Source organism: Pieris napi, chromosome 11 (genome assembly GCF_905475465.1).
Source record: "Pieris napi chromosome 11, ilPieNapi1.2, whole genome shotgun sequence".
NCBI lineage: Eukaryota > Metazoa > Arthropoda > Insecta > Lepidoptera > Pieridae > Pieris > Pieris napi.
Window position 1 is genome coordinate 12,593,107 of NC_062244.1, and position 17,371 is coordinate 12,610,477.

General features: G+C 34.4%; 2 protein-coding genes across 10 annotated transcripts in view; both read right to left on the minus strand.

The window, feature by feature from the left end:
• Positions 1-46: 46 nt before the first annotated feature.
• Positions 47-3,329, minus strand: LOC125054180 (ubiquitin carboxyl-terminal hydrolase calypso). Its single transcript, XM_047655923.1, has 8 exons — positions 2,753-3,329; positions 2,452-2,599; positions 2,116-2,299; positions 1,791-1,942; positions 1,459-1,644; positions 1,139-1,209; positions 639-848; positions 47-471 (listed from the first exon to the last, which is right to left on the minus strand). Exons 1-8 carry the CDS (start codon positions 3,116-3,118, stop codon positions 277-279), a joined length of 1,512 nt encoding a protein of 503 aa, XP_047511879.1. The 5' UTR covers positions 3,119-3,329; the 3' UTR covers positions 47-276.
• Positions 3,330-5,572: 2,243 nt separating this feature from the next.
• The window catches only part of LOC125054183 (extensin-like), a 44,805-nt gene continuing 33,006 nt past the window's right edge, over positions 5,573-17,371 (minus strand). For 6 of the 9 annotated variants that reach the window (XM_047655937.1, XM_047655933.1, XM_047655929.1 and 3 more), the window contains 2 exons: positions 7,844-8,085; positions 5,573-7,608 (listed from right to left, as the gene is read on the minus strand). In XM_047655937.1, coding sequence (XP_047511893.1) covers positions 7,291-7,608; positions 7,844-8,083 — 558 coding nt within the window. In that variant the 5' untranslated portion in view covers positions 8,084-8,085 and the 3' untranslated portion in view covers positions 5,573-7,290. Of the gene's footprint in view, positions 7,609-7,843; positions 8,086-9,919; positions 10,333-12,515; positions 12,541-15,233; positions 15,442-17,371 lie in introns of those variants that run through there. The other 3 variants (XM_047655936.1, XM_047655938.1, XM_047655935.1) reach the window with 3 other exon arrangements.

The window sequence follows — 17,371 nt, forward strand, 5'->3', positions numbered from 1 at the left end:
ATGGATGGCGCTTCACTTTTCGTTCAGGACTCAATGAAATACTGTAAATGATTGGGTATACTTTTAATATAACAGTACATAGTATGTTGTGTACAAATCTGCAAGAATCTTATACAAATGTAATCGATGCGCATTTTTAATTTTCACAAAATAAAGTGGCTTTCTTTTCGAAAGACTGCTGCAGTCTAAGGCTTTATTACACTTAAAATCACACAAATCACGTTGATCTTGTAAGCTTGAAGGAATCTAGAGGCCGGCTCGTATCCTCAGTGAAAACTATTTCCTAGTCCGAGGGCGTGGTCTCGGGCGCGCCCGTGGGCGGGGCCTCGGTCGTCTGCGTCGGACCCTCGGAGACCGACCGCGTTCCAGCTGTGCGCTCACCAGTTCCCCGAGAACGCCCCTTTCCGCCAGCATTGAGAGGAACGTACAGATGAATTCGTCGTAGTTGTGAGTTCGGCGGCAGTCGTCCACCTGAACATTTTAAAATTACTTATTTGCAGTACTTGCTTTCGAATGATGTATGTATTCTGTTACAAAAAATTAAGAGCTTATAGACCTGTAGATTCTATTTAATATACAGATAAAAAAAAACAATGAAAAGTCAATTAACATGTTGAGGCGTAATAAAGGTTAAATACCTTATACATATCCCGCTTATCGTTCTCGTCGTTCAGAGCCAGCTGACACGACTGCATCTCGGAGGCAATGCTGTTCAGGAACATATTGAGCTCCGAGTGACTGAACAAGAGCTTCCGGAATCTGTAGGGCTGTTCCGGTGAAACCTCACAGCAAAGGATTATTGGTTTGTTATTACTGCGGATGAGAGCTGTTGTCGATGTTGGATGGAGCTGAAAATTTGGTCTATTAACAATCTGTATAGTTGTAAAATAAAAATTCAATAATAAGAAAAAAAGATTTGTGCTTGTAAAATATAATATTATTATTTTTATTTAAATTATATAAAAAAACGTTGAAGACAACATTTTTGTTAGTGGAGAAAGGAGATATTAATATAATTTCCAGTGATTTTTTATCCAGGGATATATGGATCTTTTCTACATCTCCATTAAAATCAATTAAGTTGAAAACATTTTCACTATATGAAAGCATACTTTTATAATATACATTTTCAACTTACATTTGTTAATATTTGATTTTCACCATTAATTGTGAAAAACTTCAAGTTGACATTTTGTTCCACAGGTTCAGCTGAAAATTTTGTACAATTATAATAATATATGAATATCTATTTTAATAAAAACATTGTAAGCCTTTGTATGCAAAATAAATGTAAATAGAATGCAGGTGAACTAATATTATTAAATTTGAATAAATTTTGATTATATTTCAAGTAAATTAAAAAAAAAAAACACTTGTAGTCCATACTTCAAATCAATAGAAATAATAATTTATGGCATATTATATTGTTCTCTGATATGGTTGATGAAAAATGATTACCTAAGCTTATACTTTTATCCTGTTGTGGTTTATCAATAACCCCAATTTCAATAATAATGGGCTGTGTGAAATCAATATCAAAGGAAGGTGCCTCCATTGCATCTAGGGCATTTATTATTGCATCCTCAGACACTTGGAGACCGCTTTCATTTGATGAATCCTCTTTGTCTGGAGATATAGACTCTTCTGAAAGTATAAACAGTTATTTTAAAGTAACTTACTGCACTAAAAACCTTTTAGAGTATTCATGTGGCACACCAAAGAAATAACATATTTATATGTATTAAACTTTGAAAGTTAATTATTATAAATCAGTGAAAAGTTTTATTTACCATTATAATCCCTAGGTTTAGTAAGTAAATGTCTTAAGTGTTTTCCAATCTTTGATATAGCTTCTTTTATCCTTTTTTGATTCATCTCGAGTGCGCCTAATTTCTGAGTCAGAGCAATTCTTCTATCTGGTACAACAGCCATTAGATTAAATCTGTAATTTTTAATATTAAATATTTATTTACATAGTTTATTCAGCTTTCTATAGCCTTCAAATTAATACAGCTTATAAGTCTCCAGCAACTTAGCATTGCAACTTTAACCACGTAAATCACCACTGAGTCAGGTAGGTGTATATTGATATATAATCAAATATTCATTTTTCACCTTATATCATGAACTTGTTCACCAGCATCTCGCCCCAGTCTTTCAACCATCACTCGTCTAAATTTCTCTGTCCAGTCCTCATCAGCCGCCCACGGTCCATGATCCATAGGGTATGGTTTTAGGCCATCAAGCTCAAACAAATGGCCATTTATTGGTACAAAGCTTACAAAATGGTAAGCTTCTCCTTTAAAAGAAGAAAATAAAGACCTTTAGATAAACTAAAAACCTATAGTTGCAATTGTACATCTTACTTTAAGACCTTATAGGACACAATTATATAGCTAATAACACCAGTACCAAGGACAACAGAGTTTTATTTTATTCATATTAATTTACCTGTAAATCTTCCTGTTGAAACTCCAGCACTTTTATCAGTTTTCTTACGTGCCAATGGAATGGCATGAGAATTGTGAGCACATGCTAGTTCTGGAGTGTTTCCTATTGCCCAACCCTTGTTTTCTGGGTTCATGCCTATGGTGTGGTGCTTGTAAAACAAAATGATATTGTATAGAGATAGAGATTGCATGAGATAATAAAAAATACTTTAAATTACTGTTTCCTCAATAAGAAGAAGCTAATAAGAAAACTTATTTGGTAAATAAATGAAAAGTTAAGTATATTTCATTTATTTGCCTACCTTTAATCTACTCAAAGTTTCTCCTAAATGTAAGTTTGGACAGTTTAATAATATAGACAAGAGAGCATGAGATGCACAACTGTTGGGAACCATTTGTTGAGCAAAGAATATGTTATTAATGGTTTCTTCATCGCGAACAAAGCTTTCAATTTGTTCCACAAATTTTCGCCGAGATCGACGTTCCTCTATCCATCGGAACAGGAATATAAATCCATATACAGGACTTTCCAAGGGTTTGTGTAAATCATAGATTTCTTCAACTTGTACTCCTTTAACACCAAAATCCTCTAGTAACAATGTAAATAAGCCAGGATCACTTTCTAGCTCCAACCAACCCTCCGTAAGGCTGTTTAACTCTACCGGCATTTTTGCAAAGTTTACTACTATTGCTCATTAATATGTAAACTTCAAAAGTAATTATTATTAGCTACTTATATCTAATCGTTTATACTTTTAGTTTTGCTGAATTAATACCTAATATATCCTTCAAATTGTACTTATATCCTAAAAATAAATATGAACCTTTAGTTCTTGTTCGATAGAAATTGGGATTTGGGAAATGGGAATAATGGGTTACACAGACTAAGACTAATTAGAAATTATGACATATGACAATCGAATCTTACCTCTGTGACAGTTCTGTGTTGACAATTAACACGGAACTAATTCGGTTTCGGTTATACTTAACAGTTATCTCGATAAGAGTAACAGTTCTAAGGGAAGTTGTAACTGTACGTTGTGTAAAAATGATTACCCCGTATTCTATAATACAAAATGCTTTTGATCTAATTTAAATGCAGCTTCATTAGCTATCCATAAAATGGGCAAATCTCTAAGCTTCGTAATAAAGCCGAATAGTCTTATTAGCCCCACAGACTCCCTGGATGCTTTACTAGCAGCCGCAATTTACGCCTCTGTGGTGGAAATTGCCGCACGATATAGCGTCGTCTATAATATACACATTTAACACAAATACACATGTATACTTGTTAATGCCTTACAATCAGCTTAGACTTCATGTTATCTATATCTGTTGGCTTTCCAAGCTTCTAGACTACAGCATAAGCTATATCTGGTATTGTGCCAACCATCAAATATGCCAGATCACCAATTCCATGCCTGTAATTTTAAAGTATAAAACTATCCATCTTTACAACAAAAAGAGAAACTTCTACTTTGATAATGATAGGTCGGTTCTTCAGTCTTCACTAAATTCGTAATAAAATTATTGAATCTACTAGGATGTCCTAAAACTATCATTTACTATACTGTAAATGTCTACTTCTTCGTCAAAAACAGATTCATACAAGAGGACATATGGATATTACAGATGGTTGGACTAGAAATAATGAAAGTGGAATCACTGCAAGATAGCGATCAAGAGAAATATGCATGTAACATGGAGCAAGCTTTAAATATTTGAGGTCAAAAAAGTAGGTAGGTATCTGTGAAATTAAAAACATGTCAGTCTCAACGGCTACTAAGTTTGTGGAGACGCTAATAGATATAAGATAATTGTTGGAAGGAATGCATACCTAGATAACGAAGCAAGAAAGGCAGTGGGTGAGAAGAAGAAAGCATGGTTATCCTGGTTGTGAACGAAGTCTAGGTAAAGCGTCGTGTATGGAAGTCGAGGATGACAAAAGAAACTATAAAAAACGGAATTACTAAGGAGGTCATAGACTGGAAGAAAAATGAGATCTATAGTAGACTGCCATGACTTCAGAAGCAATATAAAGTTTGTCTGGAAAGCCTGTAAAAATTCTAAAGCAAAGCCATCCGTAATTAAACCTCGCTTCTTCTCTAAACATGGTCATAGGTGGGACATGATGTCCCCATAAAAATATACATAAAGGAACGTAGGTGTCCCCAGATGGTACAATAACTAACCAAATCGATCATATTCTCATTGAGGGACGCCACATTTCCAACCTCGCCAATTTTAAGACTTGTAGAGGAGCAAACGTGGACTACGATCACATGTTATGGCCAAGGTAAGGGGCAGGATCTCCATCGATAACAAAAAATCTATTCGAGCAAACTGGAAGATCTACTTCTTGCAGTCAACATACAACATACCTGTCCAATAGAAATACGGCGACAGTGCAGTGAACTAATTCGAACCGCAGTCTGAAAAAATTAGTATGACAAAGAGGGAAAGAAGGAAGAATTGGTTCGACGCAGAGTGCAGAGCTGCGACTGAACATAAACTGACGCATATCTTAAGGCGATCCAGAAGACTTAGGGTGCATGTTAATTTCGGATGGAAAGTATGACAATGATATGGAAGGACGAGTGAATGCTGGGAATATAGTAAATAGAGCTAAGAAATCTTAAACGAGGCTCGACTGGCCGTTCATAGGGGAGTGCTTATCCCAATGTTATCATTCGGTGGTGAATGTTGTGTGTGGCAGATGAATAATGAAAGTAGAATAAATGAGGGCGTGTGCGTTGCGTGGTTAAAAGAGGACGTAATGAAAAGGATACGAAAGGGTGTTTTGGCTATGTGGAATGCATGAATGAAAAGGGTTAGCAAGTAGGATATACAACGCAACCGTGGATGGTGAAATCGGGTTGGGTAGGCCTGTTCGTACATACCTAGACAAATTGAGGAAGTACCAGAGAAGGGACAAGTTAAAAGTACCTACGCATAACCGACGAGCATGCATGGTGATAAAAGTACATGAAGCGAGAGGGGTATGTGACGACCTTAGCAAGTGGAAATCCGTGGTCTCTGCCTCCCCTTTAAATTCGGAAAAAATGCGTGATATAAATAAATCTGCAGGTGTATGGGATAAGGAAATAAAATTAAAAACTTAATTTGTACTTTCTGAACAACATTTATTTTGTATGTACACTCAAATTTCGTATAATGTACAAATAATAAATGCACAACTTCAGCATTGAAACATTTCTTAGAGAAACCGGGTAGGTACACTAAAAATTAATTTTATCAAGCTGTAATAAAAGTAGGTGTAAATAGTATTGGTCCCAATCTAAATTCTTTAATCGCTACTTTACAATAGTTATGGCAATGTGTCTTTTGTAAATAGGAAATTATTACATACAAGACATAAAAAGCATTAAAATGAATACGCTAAAATTTAGGAATTCGAATCACACATCTTTGGCTATTTGACATTAAACCAACTGCCGTCGGCGGAATATTCAGCAGACAGATAAAGCACAAACTCCGAGGTACCATTTATTTGATAAAACAAACAGAAAAAAAAAGAAAACAGTAGTAAATTACATATAAAGAAATATTGCAATAAATGATAGAATATTATCATATCAAAGTTATAGAAAATAGTGCACAGTCGATAAATGCATTAACTGCGCACCTGCGAACATGATATTATAAAACGTTATTACTTTCGGTATTACTAAAATAATAAAATCGATATGAACAATTTTAAGCAAATAGGTGATTTTGAGTTGTGCAATGAAAACCTGTACAAATACAATATGCTTGTGATCACGTTAATTGTTTTATTATAGTCGTTAATTGAAGACTAGAATCGAAATTAAAGTGAACAATTTCTTTAGTCTACGCTTATTTCTAATGATTATGTTTATTGCTTTCATTTAAACAATATTCGCTTATAGATAAAGTCAACATTTCGTTTATTTCTCTATTTATAAAAAACGATTGCAAACAAACTGTTGAAAATAGTCAAATTATACAACTATATCACAAGTGAATTTTGAAGATTCCCGTGGCGAATTCGAAATCGCAAATATAGCAATATTTTATGGATTATACAATACTGTTATCGATAGATTGGTAACGCTTTTCTATGAATAATATTGCATTTAAATGTAATTTAGCACATTTCGAATTCGTGTCGAGTTACCCTGCCTCGTTTTGCCTAGTCAAGATTACGTCGTCGGTGATACGTACGTGTCTTTAGTGTTAATCACATTTACACAATTTCGTCAAATTCTTCAGTACCACGTTCTTATTGAGCAAATTAGTTATCATTTTAGTGCCAAATTGTATTATTTAAAATAACGATTGAAAACCTTCTAATAGACTTCCTCGTGATATCATACGACGTCCGAATATCAGGTAAAATTTCTTAAAAGGTTTTCATTCGTAGATACATTAGATACATTGTTGCGGGAGGCGCTAAGACATGGCACATTTGTAATGGTCTGTATCGTTAGTCCGTTAGTTATAAAATCGACGGTGAACCGAGGGTTAGGCAAGAATAGTCACGGACAGCCCAATGCCTGAGTCTAAGGAGGTACACTGTCACACGTAACAATTACTGGAAATCGTACCAACGAAATTTCATTATACAAAAAATAAATACAAATTTCTTAGTAGGTAAATATCCTAATATTATATACAGCAGGTAGGTAAATTAAGTTAATAACCATTAACGAATATCACATAAGTACGCATCAATCTCAACATTAAACGTGGATTCGTATAATAAAATAATACCGCAACTTTTCAACTATTCGCCGCTTAAACGCCGCGACTCATATGTACAGCTCACAAACAGCAGTGGATTTAACTTACGCGCCTTTCATCTGATGGCCGGCGGGGGGTTTGGAGCCCTGTAGGGGGGCGGGGGCGTCTTAGGAACCTGGCCGTGTGTCAGCGGGACCCCCGCGGGGGCGACGGGGTAGTGTACCTCTTCCAGTTGGCCAGGAATGGCAGGGGCCTCCGGGGCCGGGCGGTAGGGCTCCACGCGACTGCTGCTCGCCGGGAGCAACCGCGCCGGGTTAAGTTTGATAGCGTCGTCGTAAGTGGGCGGGGCCCCGGCGACAGTGTCGTAATCTGGTGGTTTCTGCTGCATCGTCTCCTCGTCCGGCATCGATATCACATGGATTGGGTCGTCAATCTGTAATCGTGGTGAAATTTTTAAGTCTTTGTTATATGAATGATTGACACTGATGATAACGTTATCACTTGTCAAGAATTCTTTAATGCGTTAAGTCAAGATAATATTACAATCATTGTTTACATATTTCTTTTCAAGAACACCTAGCAGTAGGTACCTATTCAATTTAAAAGCATTTGATAACTACAATTTCGTATGCAGCATAAGTGCGGCAGAGGCGGCAACGTGTACTCACTTGATGGGTATCAGGCGAAGCGCGGTCGTTCTGTGGTTGCCGGGCGGGGGACTGCAGCCAGCAGCACATGGCGGCGCAGATGAGCAGAGCTCCCGCGACGATGCAGGCCACGCCCACATAGCGCACCGGCTCAGCGTAGTCTTCGGCCAATCCCAACCAATTGATCAGGGCCCCCGCGCACAGCAAAACCATGCCATATCGGTACGGGCGTTGGGACTGTCTTCCTTCGTCTAGGGACATCCCTGGAAATGGTCAACGGTCAAATGAGTACCGATTATTTCATACAGTCGACTCTCGATAATTTGAAACTCAAGGGACCAGAGATAAATTTCAAATTATCAAGAGTTCAAAATAACAAGTGTTTGAATAACCACGAGGGGGAGGGGCGACTGAAGGAAATAAGAATTTGATCAAAATTTGTTACTTATTATTTCTATATTCTTATTATGTATTAACAATTATTCACAAATTTTTATTTCGAAAAAAAGTCTAATCTTTTTTTGAGTGAGTGACTCATTTATGTAAACAATTGACAAGTCTGTGCATGTATGTAAACAAACGACAGGTATGTGCATGATAAACGCTTCAAATTATGGAGAGTAGGAAAGACCGGATTTCAAATTATCGCATGTTGGCGAGCAAGATAATATTTTTTCAACTTCAAATTACCGAAGGGACAAATTATCATTGATTTTATTCAATTTATCGAGTATTTTTCAAGGGACTGGATTTTTTTTTTCAAATTATCGAGAGATTCAATTTAACGAGTGTCAAATTATCGAGAGTCGACTGTACTTAGAATTGTCTACATGTAAGGCACGGTGCGGTTGTGATGTAATACTTTGGTCACATGTGAAAATTGTTTAGTACATCAGACACGGCTAACACCATACTAGTGACGCCTATGATGGCTTATGCATCAGCTTATGTCATAAGTCATAGCTCATAACAATAATAAGCATAGACTTGACAAGATTATAAAGAATCCGTATAAAAAATACCCATTAAATAAATTTACCATAGCCATTAACTATGTCAATATATGTACTTAATTTAAAATTCTAACGCTAATAAATAAACCTTATCTAAATGATTATAAATTTCGCGCATTTTCTGTAACCCGGTTTACTAATCGAAAATAGTTTAGTGGAACAAGTGAATAAACTAACATTAAAGCCAAGAAAATGTTTGTCATGTTTCTCGTTACCGTGTTAAGTTTCGTTGTAACGGCACTATCATTTTATACTTCAAACTGATCCAAGTCGAAAGTAGAGAAAGTTAAAACGCCGTGAGGATATAAGAAAAGATTTAGCGAACGCGGCTTTTATGAAAATATAATGGGAAGGATATTTAAAATCGCTTTAGAGTTACGAGGTCAGGTGCAGACAATGGATTCTCAGGAGATGTGGGTCAAGTTTGAAGTGTGTCTCTTCACGCTTTACCGCAAATTGTATAAATAAAACAAAATATGGCTCTGACTAAATGACTTTAATTTTTTATAATAATAATATTCGCCAATTATATCATGTTCTTTTTGTGCATATTATGATCATGGATCCGCTTAATATAAAGCAATTAGCTAGTAAGTTTGCGGTGTTAAAACACCCCCTGCGGAGAAGCACGTAAAGGTGTAGGACCTCTGTCCCAACGGACTAAAAGCATTATAGGAAAAATAGAGAATGTTCTATATAGAAAATTATTATAGTATTTAAATCAGAGATGACAAAAAAACTTACTATAATCCATTCTGGACCTGTATGAGTCTTCAAAACCTATCGGTAATATTGTCCACGCCATTTCTCACTTTATTATATTAATTTTTCTCAGATTCTTTGAATATACGTCTCAAATGGTCAACAATAAGAATGATACAGAAATATTTTATCATATGACAAAATCAGGAGATAAAGATGGATTTTCTTTTATGTCAGATGACGATTGAGAAAAATTACAATTCATTCGAGAAGCTAAATATAACTCTAGATAGAACAAAAATAGCGTCAGCGTTTTTCATAAGCACTTAATAATACTTATGAGATAACCGATTAGGATACGAAAACAACAATTAAAACAAACCTGTATGACGATCATATTGATGCATCGATTAGATAAGCCACAAGTGCCGAGAACAAAGCAATTATTTACAAATACTGTATTATATCACTTATTCACCAAAATAATGCTACGGACTTGAGTCATGGTGGTTGACTAAATTAGTTTATGCTTGGTAACTTTGCAAGTGGCACTTCTAAGTCGTCCCCTGCCCACGCATCGGAGGCACTCCGCACTCATGACGTGCTTGAGGGGCTTCCTTGTCAACCAGTAACATTCTGTTTTGCTAACGCGATAATATTCGGTAACTGGATTAACCTACAACGTAAAGTGGCGTTATAACTATATATAGTAAATCTTGTTTAAATATTCCATAAAATATGCATGTTGGCTGGAGACGGCAGAAGTGTTCCAGCAGGCATCAAAGACCAACGTTTTATATAGTATTATATATATTTTTATACTGTCATCCAATTAATAATAAACAATTAAATTACAAATATATTAGTTGGTTGAGAACAGTCTTTTGCAGTACATGGTATCTACAACCTCCTCTTCCAACACCAAAGGTCAAATACCTATATTTATTTCGGTCCGTTGTACGAATAGACAACAACTCTGATCCGTACGATAATATAGAAAATACTAAAGTTCTGACGAGTTTGTTCTTCGAATATTCGACACGATTCTAATTTGCCATATTCTGGTAAATTTTCTAATTTCTGCTGTTGCCATCTATGCTTGCCTACGTATTTCCGAGTCACCTCTCCTCTGGTTGTCTGGTTTTTAATGTAGCATATATACGTATATTACTAATCACAAACACACCTGTTTCTACCTATACCTTCTATATTTATAGAAAGCAGTGGAATTCCACTACCATTGATTTAATCCCGCAAATATCTAACATATGCCGCAGTTTGACATACATTCATAATATAATGTAAGTGCATTTAATATAGATATAGTCAAAACACTCACAGTGAAGATTTTAATAAAACTAAATCGGGCATAATTCCGTAGCTATATATATGTATATATGGATTATATGTAGTTATTCCGCATATATATCATTTGAGATATAATAGATACTACAACTCTGTAAATAAATAGTACCAAGAAAGAATCGTTGTCTAGACTTGTATAAGACACAAATAAAATAATGAATTCAGTTCATTAGGATATTCATGTGCGTAATATTTAAGATTTCTTTATAGCAACGTATTTATAAAACAATACAATACAAGACATAGTACGCATCTAAAACATACAAACAATTGATCCTCTTATTAAAATTCATTTAAAGAACAAAATCTGAATGCGTACTTTATAATGCATGGTGACCAAAAGTGCTTTATGCCCAACACGTACCCTGCGCCACCTATCGGTAAAGATAAACACAAAGCTTACAGATAGCTGCAAAAAAAAAAATTGTTTTCGCCAGAATTATTGTTTAATCCAGTTTCGTTTAATGAAGTCATGGCTACAAAATTCCAGCTAGATGTTTATTGAGTATCCCTTATTTCCAATAGAAACAATTAAAAGTTCATCGGCATGTGACGTTCGAGTCAGGATGCGGGTTTCCTGTTCCTCTAACATATGTCTCACAGGGCATGGTGTCAACTGTTATTACCCCATATAAAAGAAGCTAAAAATTGCCTTTAAAATTCCTTCTCGAATACCTCTGGTTTTTCGCTAAACGCATAAGAAGTTGTGTTCCTTAATCAAACAATTAGAGTGGATTTCTAAACTTTATATCTGGAGACTGCTTGGTCCAATTAAGTACAATAAAAGATCTGCCAATTAGGAGAGCGGTGGCCTACTTGATGCAGATACGGCCATTTGATGAGAACAATGGTTCTTGCACAAATTAGTTATGGTGTGAACAACAACGTTGGGGAAGTGAACCGGTGTTACCGGTCTGTTGTTCCCGCCATGCTCACCGCCATGACCGCTTTGAATATTCTTTTATTCTACGAATCTATGTTTAAAAAAATAGCAAGTTCAGAGCTACACCAAATAGAAGTCTGTCCCTATAACAACAGCTATAAGTATGAGTACAATATATAAAAGAGAATACGACGATAACATTATTAAAATATTCCTTAGATTAATATAATAATAATTTGACCTTTAAAATTTGTATTACCATATGAAATCTACATTTAAATCGACCGAATGATAAGTTGCATCCGTTGCAAAAACGTTTATAATACCTTTACTCAAAGCTACTATTATTTGGAGACTAAAACTATGATAAAACATTTCTAGATATAATAATGTTGTAAAAGAAGCAATATCAAAGACTACAAACTTCATCTAGAATCTAGAATTAATGGTTTGATAGCTCATGAAACAACATTCATTGTTCTTTTCGTTTCTGTTCTTGAATAACAAGCGATACACACAAACAATGTTATTAATAGTCAAATATATGACTACTACAAATGAATTCAAGCATACCGGTTTAGCACCTATCCGGATATAATTTTAGCATAGCGTGTGGATTTTTATTATGTAAAAACATGAGATTTTCCTCAAAGCTATTTCGATTATAAAGCACATGTGTGTGCGTTGATTTAAATGCAATTAACAACTGATTATTGGGGCATGTTCGTACCTGTTGAATATTATAAAAGTGGTGCAATCTCTGTCCTCCCGATTCATCGGATCAGTTGACAGTCATTGACCCGACTATTGTACAGACATGGAAAAAAATCAATTTTAAACTTTTTGCCACCTTACATTTTGAATCGGTCTAAATATACCAGATTGTGCAATATCACGCAACAAAGTCGAGTTTAACTGGTTGATTTAAAGGAACTATTTATTATCGTAGTCCGTAATTGCAGTAAACAAGTATAAAAACAATGCGACAAAAACGAATAAACAATTTAGTTAAAATAGTGGTAGGTAAACTGTCTTTTTATTATAGGTTAATTAATTTTTATATTAAATATATTGACATAAGATAAGGAGAGTGAAAAAAAATACTAGATAACATCAAGTATTAAATAATAATACTTCAATTACTTAGTATAAAAGTACCTATACGGGGAAAACCGAAGTTATCTTGCAAACAATAAACTTTATGATTTAATGTAGACATCTCTTGTTGACATCTTAATACTGCAAATACAGAGTTTGTCACTCTTTTACCTAACTGATGGACTGTATACTTGTATAGTTACGACGAAATAGAGGACTCTGTCGGGCAAAATGTCATATTATTAATAGGAGCCATCTCGTGTGGAAGAAATAACAATTGCTAGAGTCTGGCTACTGAAAGAAGATAATGAATTTTTTTTAGTATGGTTAAAAGTTTAATATATTTTGTGGATTAAACTAATCCTTCATTTTATTTTATTATTTTTTACATTGATAGTAACTGTATTTCTATGAAATTAAATACTATACGTATTTAGTCTTTTACTATTGATACTTAAAATTACTAGCATTGCATGGAAAACTATATTTATTGTAAAACACAACTTTATTCGGAATAATCAAATCCTGCGAAAGAAACGAAATATTCTATCAAATAAAACAAAGTTTAGGCTATAATATCTATTAACTATTCGGAAAAAATATATAATAGAAATAAAAATGAGTAATTGCATGAAGTATATAGACAATAAATCATACTAACCTAAGAAATTCAAAGACATTCTGTGTTGCCATCCGAAAGTTATCAAATAACTCAATTTTTTTTTTCATTAGCCACTCTAGTTGAGAATAAAAACAAATGCTTGTTATAAAGTCGTAGCTAGGATTGTTACTTCTCATCCGATACCATTGGTTTCGACCGAAAAGTTGAAGATACTTTGAAGTGGATTTAAACTTAATTTAAGTCTATCTGCAGATATTTTTAATTAATCTCCCGTCATTTGATAGGTTTCTAGAGATATTTCGAGTATACAAAAATAGTTAATTGTAGTTGTGAGAGAATAAACAATCACCTGAACTTTAGTAATATAAAACATGAACTATATATGTTTTGCATATACCTAATTACTATACTTATCAAAGATTTATCAGACGTAAGAGTAATTGTTTAATGAGGAGACCAATTTAAGGTTCATTGGCTGTGTTCGATTCTTGTTTATATTTTATTATTTTAATTCTTCAGGAACGCTTAAACGTTCGATAAAATTAGGAAAAACATATGTTGTCCATACGTGTCTCCATTGCATTGCATTTCGTGATTTATCTACAAACAAGACCTGACACAATAATAACAAGAATTGGTAGGACGCAGCTTCATTGACTTTTAGCTATCATTTATCGCACTTTAAGTTTAGATACAAAGACGCTTTTAGTTTGAAACTGCTAAAAAGCTTTTGTTACTGCTCTTTATGTCATAGTAATTAATAGATTGGTAATTAACTGTTGGATTACCTAACGTAGAAGCGGGATAAATTTAGGCACCTCGTTATAACTGTTCTCAAACCGTGCGTAGTTGAATTTTAACGGTCAATTAAGCAAACTAATCAATGATTTATACTAACGTCAGAACGTAAGTAATAATTTAAACATATAGTTTCCTTGACATGAGTGCAAATCCCAGTATTACATAACAAAAAATCTTTTCCTTGATTACATTCCTCTTAGGACAACAGGAAAATGCAAAGACATCGTGAACTGCTTTGTAATTTTCATGGTTAAATCATATTGAAATTTCGAAAAGTCATCCTTTTATTTATATCATCACGCCTATTTCCCGAAGGGGTAGGCAGAGATCACGGATCTCCTTTCAATACCTTCACCATGCATGCTCATCAGTTATGGGTAGTGTCCCCAAATATACTTCACTGGATAGAAACGCATAAAATTGTATTTCAATAGAACTGCCTCGACATTTCAAGCATGGTCACGGGATGACCAAAGTGTTCTAAGTTTTACGTAAACCTGGTGGATGAATTACACCAGTCTTTCTTTTAAAACTCATGTACACATAATAGAACATACTATGAATCAGCTAAGAATTACCTGACTAGCTCAGCAGCACAATGTTATCCTTATTACATCTTTATTAATTAACTACTATCTTTAACCGTTTGTACATGATCTATAGTTTTTTCCAACTAAGCAAATTTCCCCATAGTGACATAAAATACTATCAAATGACAATTAGGAAAGGTTTCCCATCAATTTATTATTGCGTGGGATGTAATAAAGCCTAGTTATAGACTTAAAAAAAAATATGATGTCATTTTTCTTATACATGACACAAAATACTGCAGCTTCGTATATGCATCATTTTTTATTTTAACAGACAATGCTGGTTGAAAATCCAAATTTAAAAAATAAAAGTGTAAAAAAAGTTAGACTTGTTTACCTGTTGCGTCTCAATATATCCGACAAGAATTTGGCACGAGAACAACCTCACTCACAATGTTTTTATTGTAAAAACAAATCGATACGTCTTGAATGGTGAATCGAATTAATATGACGTCAACCGACTGCACTCGCGTTATCAATAAATTTTAATGATAAGGGTTTTTAAAGCGAAACGTCCGACATAGAGGGTACGGTGGAAACTAATGACGGTAACGGTATAGTGTAGAGCCTTATAATTATTTGGAAACCGGTGGCAGCGCAGCCTTTTGTGACGTCACTAATAACACTACGCGATATCTTGTCGTCGAATACTAGGTATTTCCACTATCTATGAATTACACAACACTTCATCAGATTACTGCTAATATTTAAGAACTTAATTTACATCGTTTTATGGTTTCCTGGCTTACAAGTATTACTTTCAAGTACATATCTGACATCGCATTCAATTGTCACCTTCGTTACGCTTGTCGTATACATTACTCTTTGACTAAACAGCTTCTTAATTTTTACGATGAGGACGCGTTATTCTAGTTCAAACCGCAATATACAGCTGAAATCAGAATTTTAACTAACGACGAAGAACCTAAATTATGCTGGAATTAACAAATGTCTGCGTAGACATTTAAACAAACGTACTTAAGCAGAAAGTCATATGAGAAATTGCCATGCATCAGTTGACAATTAATTTACACAAACCTTACTCTGCTTCTAAATCTAGCAGATAAAAGTACGTATTAACCATCGAACAGTATATATTAAACATACTTTAAAATTCCAGACACGAGCAACGTAATTTAGTATTGTTAAATGGCAGGAAAGAAAAATTAATAATATTCACAAAGACTTCCAACGCGACATTGACACATCTGTAGCCTCAGCCTGCATAATTATTATAATCACGAACGCAGGATTACCATCGAAGGAAAACTTTGTAAAAGCGTCCTTCACTTCGGTCTATTCGGAAGGAGACAATTTCTCATAGACAACAGCTTCAATATTCATAGATAGTTTTACATTTTTAAATAAAAGAGAAAAGTAATAAAAACGATTGACAATCACCGTTAGTAACAGTTCTCGTTTGCGGTTTCATATGGTATTGTCTTTGACTGTTTGACATCTATGCTCTGACAAATAACCTTACCTCTTTTAATAACAAAGTTTTTATATGATTTCAAATTTAGAATAACAACTTTTAACATGTGTCTATTGTTATTCGTATTTAAAAGCCAGTAACACTTTTTACTTATTAAGAGATTCAAAACAATAAAGAACAATCAATCTGATAGCCAAACGTAGAAGACAACTTTTACTCGGTGGTAATGATTTTGAGAGAGTAAGTAATTTACGTGTGATGGTGAATACACGATAGCGTGTGCGGAGTCACGTATGTCCAGGTAAATCGTTATAAAATCAGAATCTTTTATGACTCATAATACATTTTTGCGAAGATGAAATTTCTTAGAAGGAAAAACCTCTTTGGTATATTTCACATACGTCACTCGTATTTATACATTTTATATATGTCACTAAATAACTGCTATTTAGCTTGGGTGTTGCCCGTTATTATTAATCACACCAAGCCTCACGCAACGTCAAATACACAGGAATGTGGCCTCTAAAAAAATAGTAAAAAGCTCTCCTCCAAAAAAATGTTATAAAATTTTCAAGAACGTAACTGAGAAATACAACAACATATTTAGGGTTTAATTTGTACACTTGTGGTTGCAGGCAAGTTTTGATCAAGAGTAGGACTTTATCGGGATCGGCAAACGGACTTTCATTTTTTTCTTTATTAATTTGTACAGTACTGTCGAACTGAAGGTACAAACGAATCAATAATGTTTCAGAATCGTATTATAATTACATAGAGTTCATAGCAATTACGAGCCGGTAAGCATGGTGTGGTCGAGTAGTAAAATAAACCAGCCTGTACTATTTATAATAGAAGTTGACAGTGATCGATGCGGAATCGATCACGGTAATAACATTGCTTCCTAATAAGTGTAACCTACATTTAGCTCTATATTTTCTTCATGGCTACGTCCGCGTCTTCATTATTCCTTCATAATCTGAATACGAGTTCACCTTAGTTTTTGCTCCCGTCACCTCGGAAGAGAATTTATCCTAATAGGA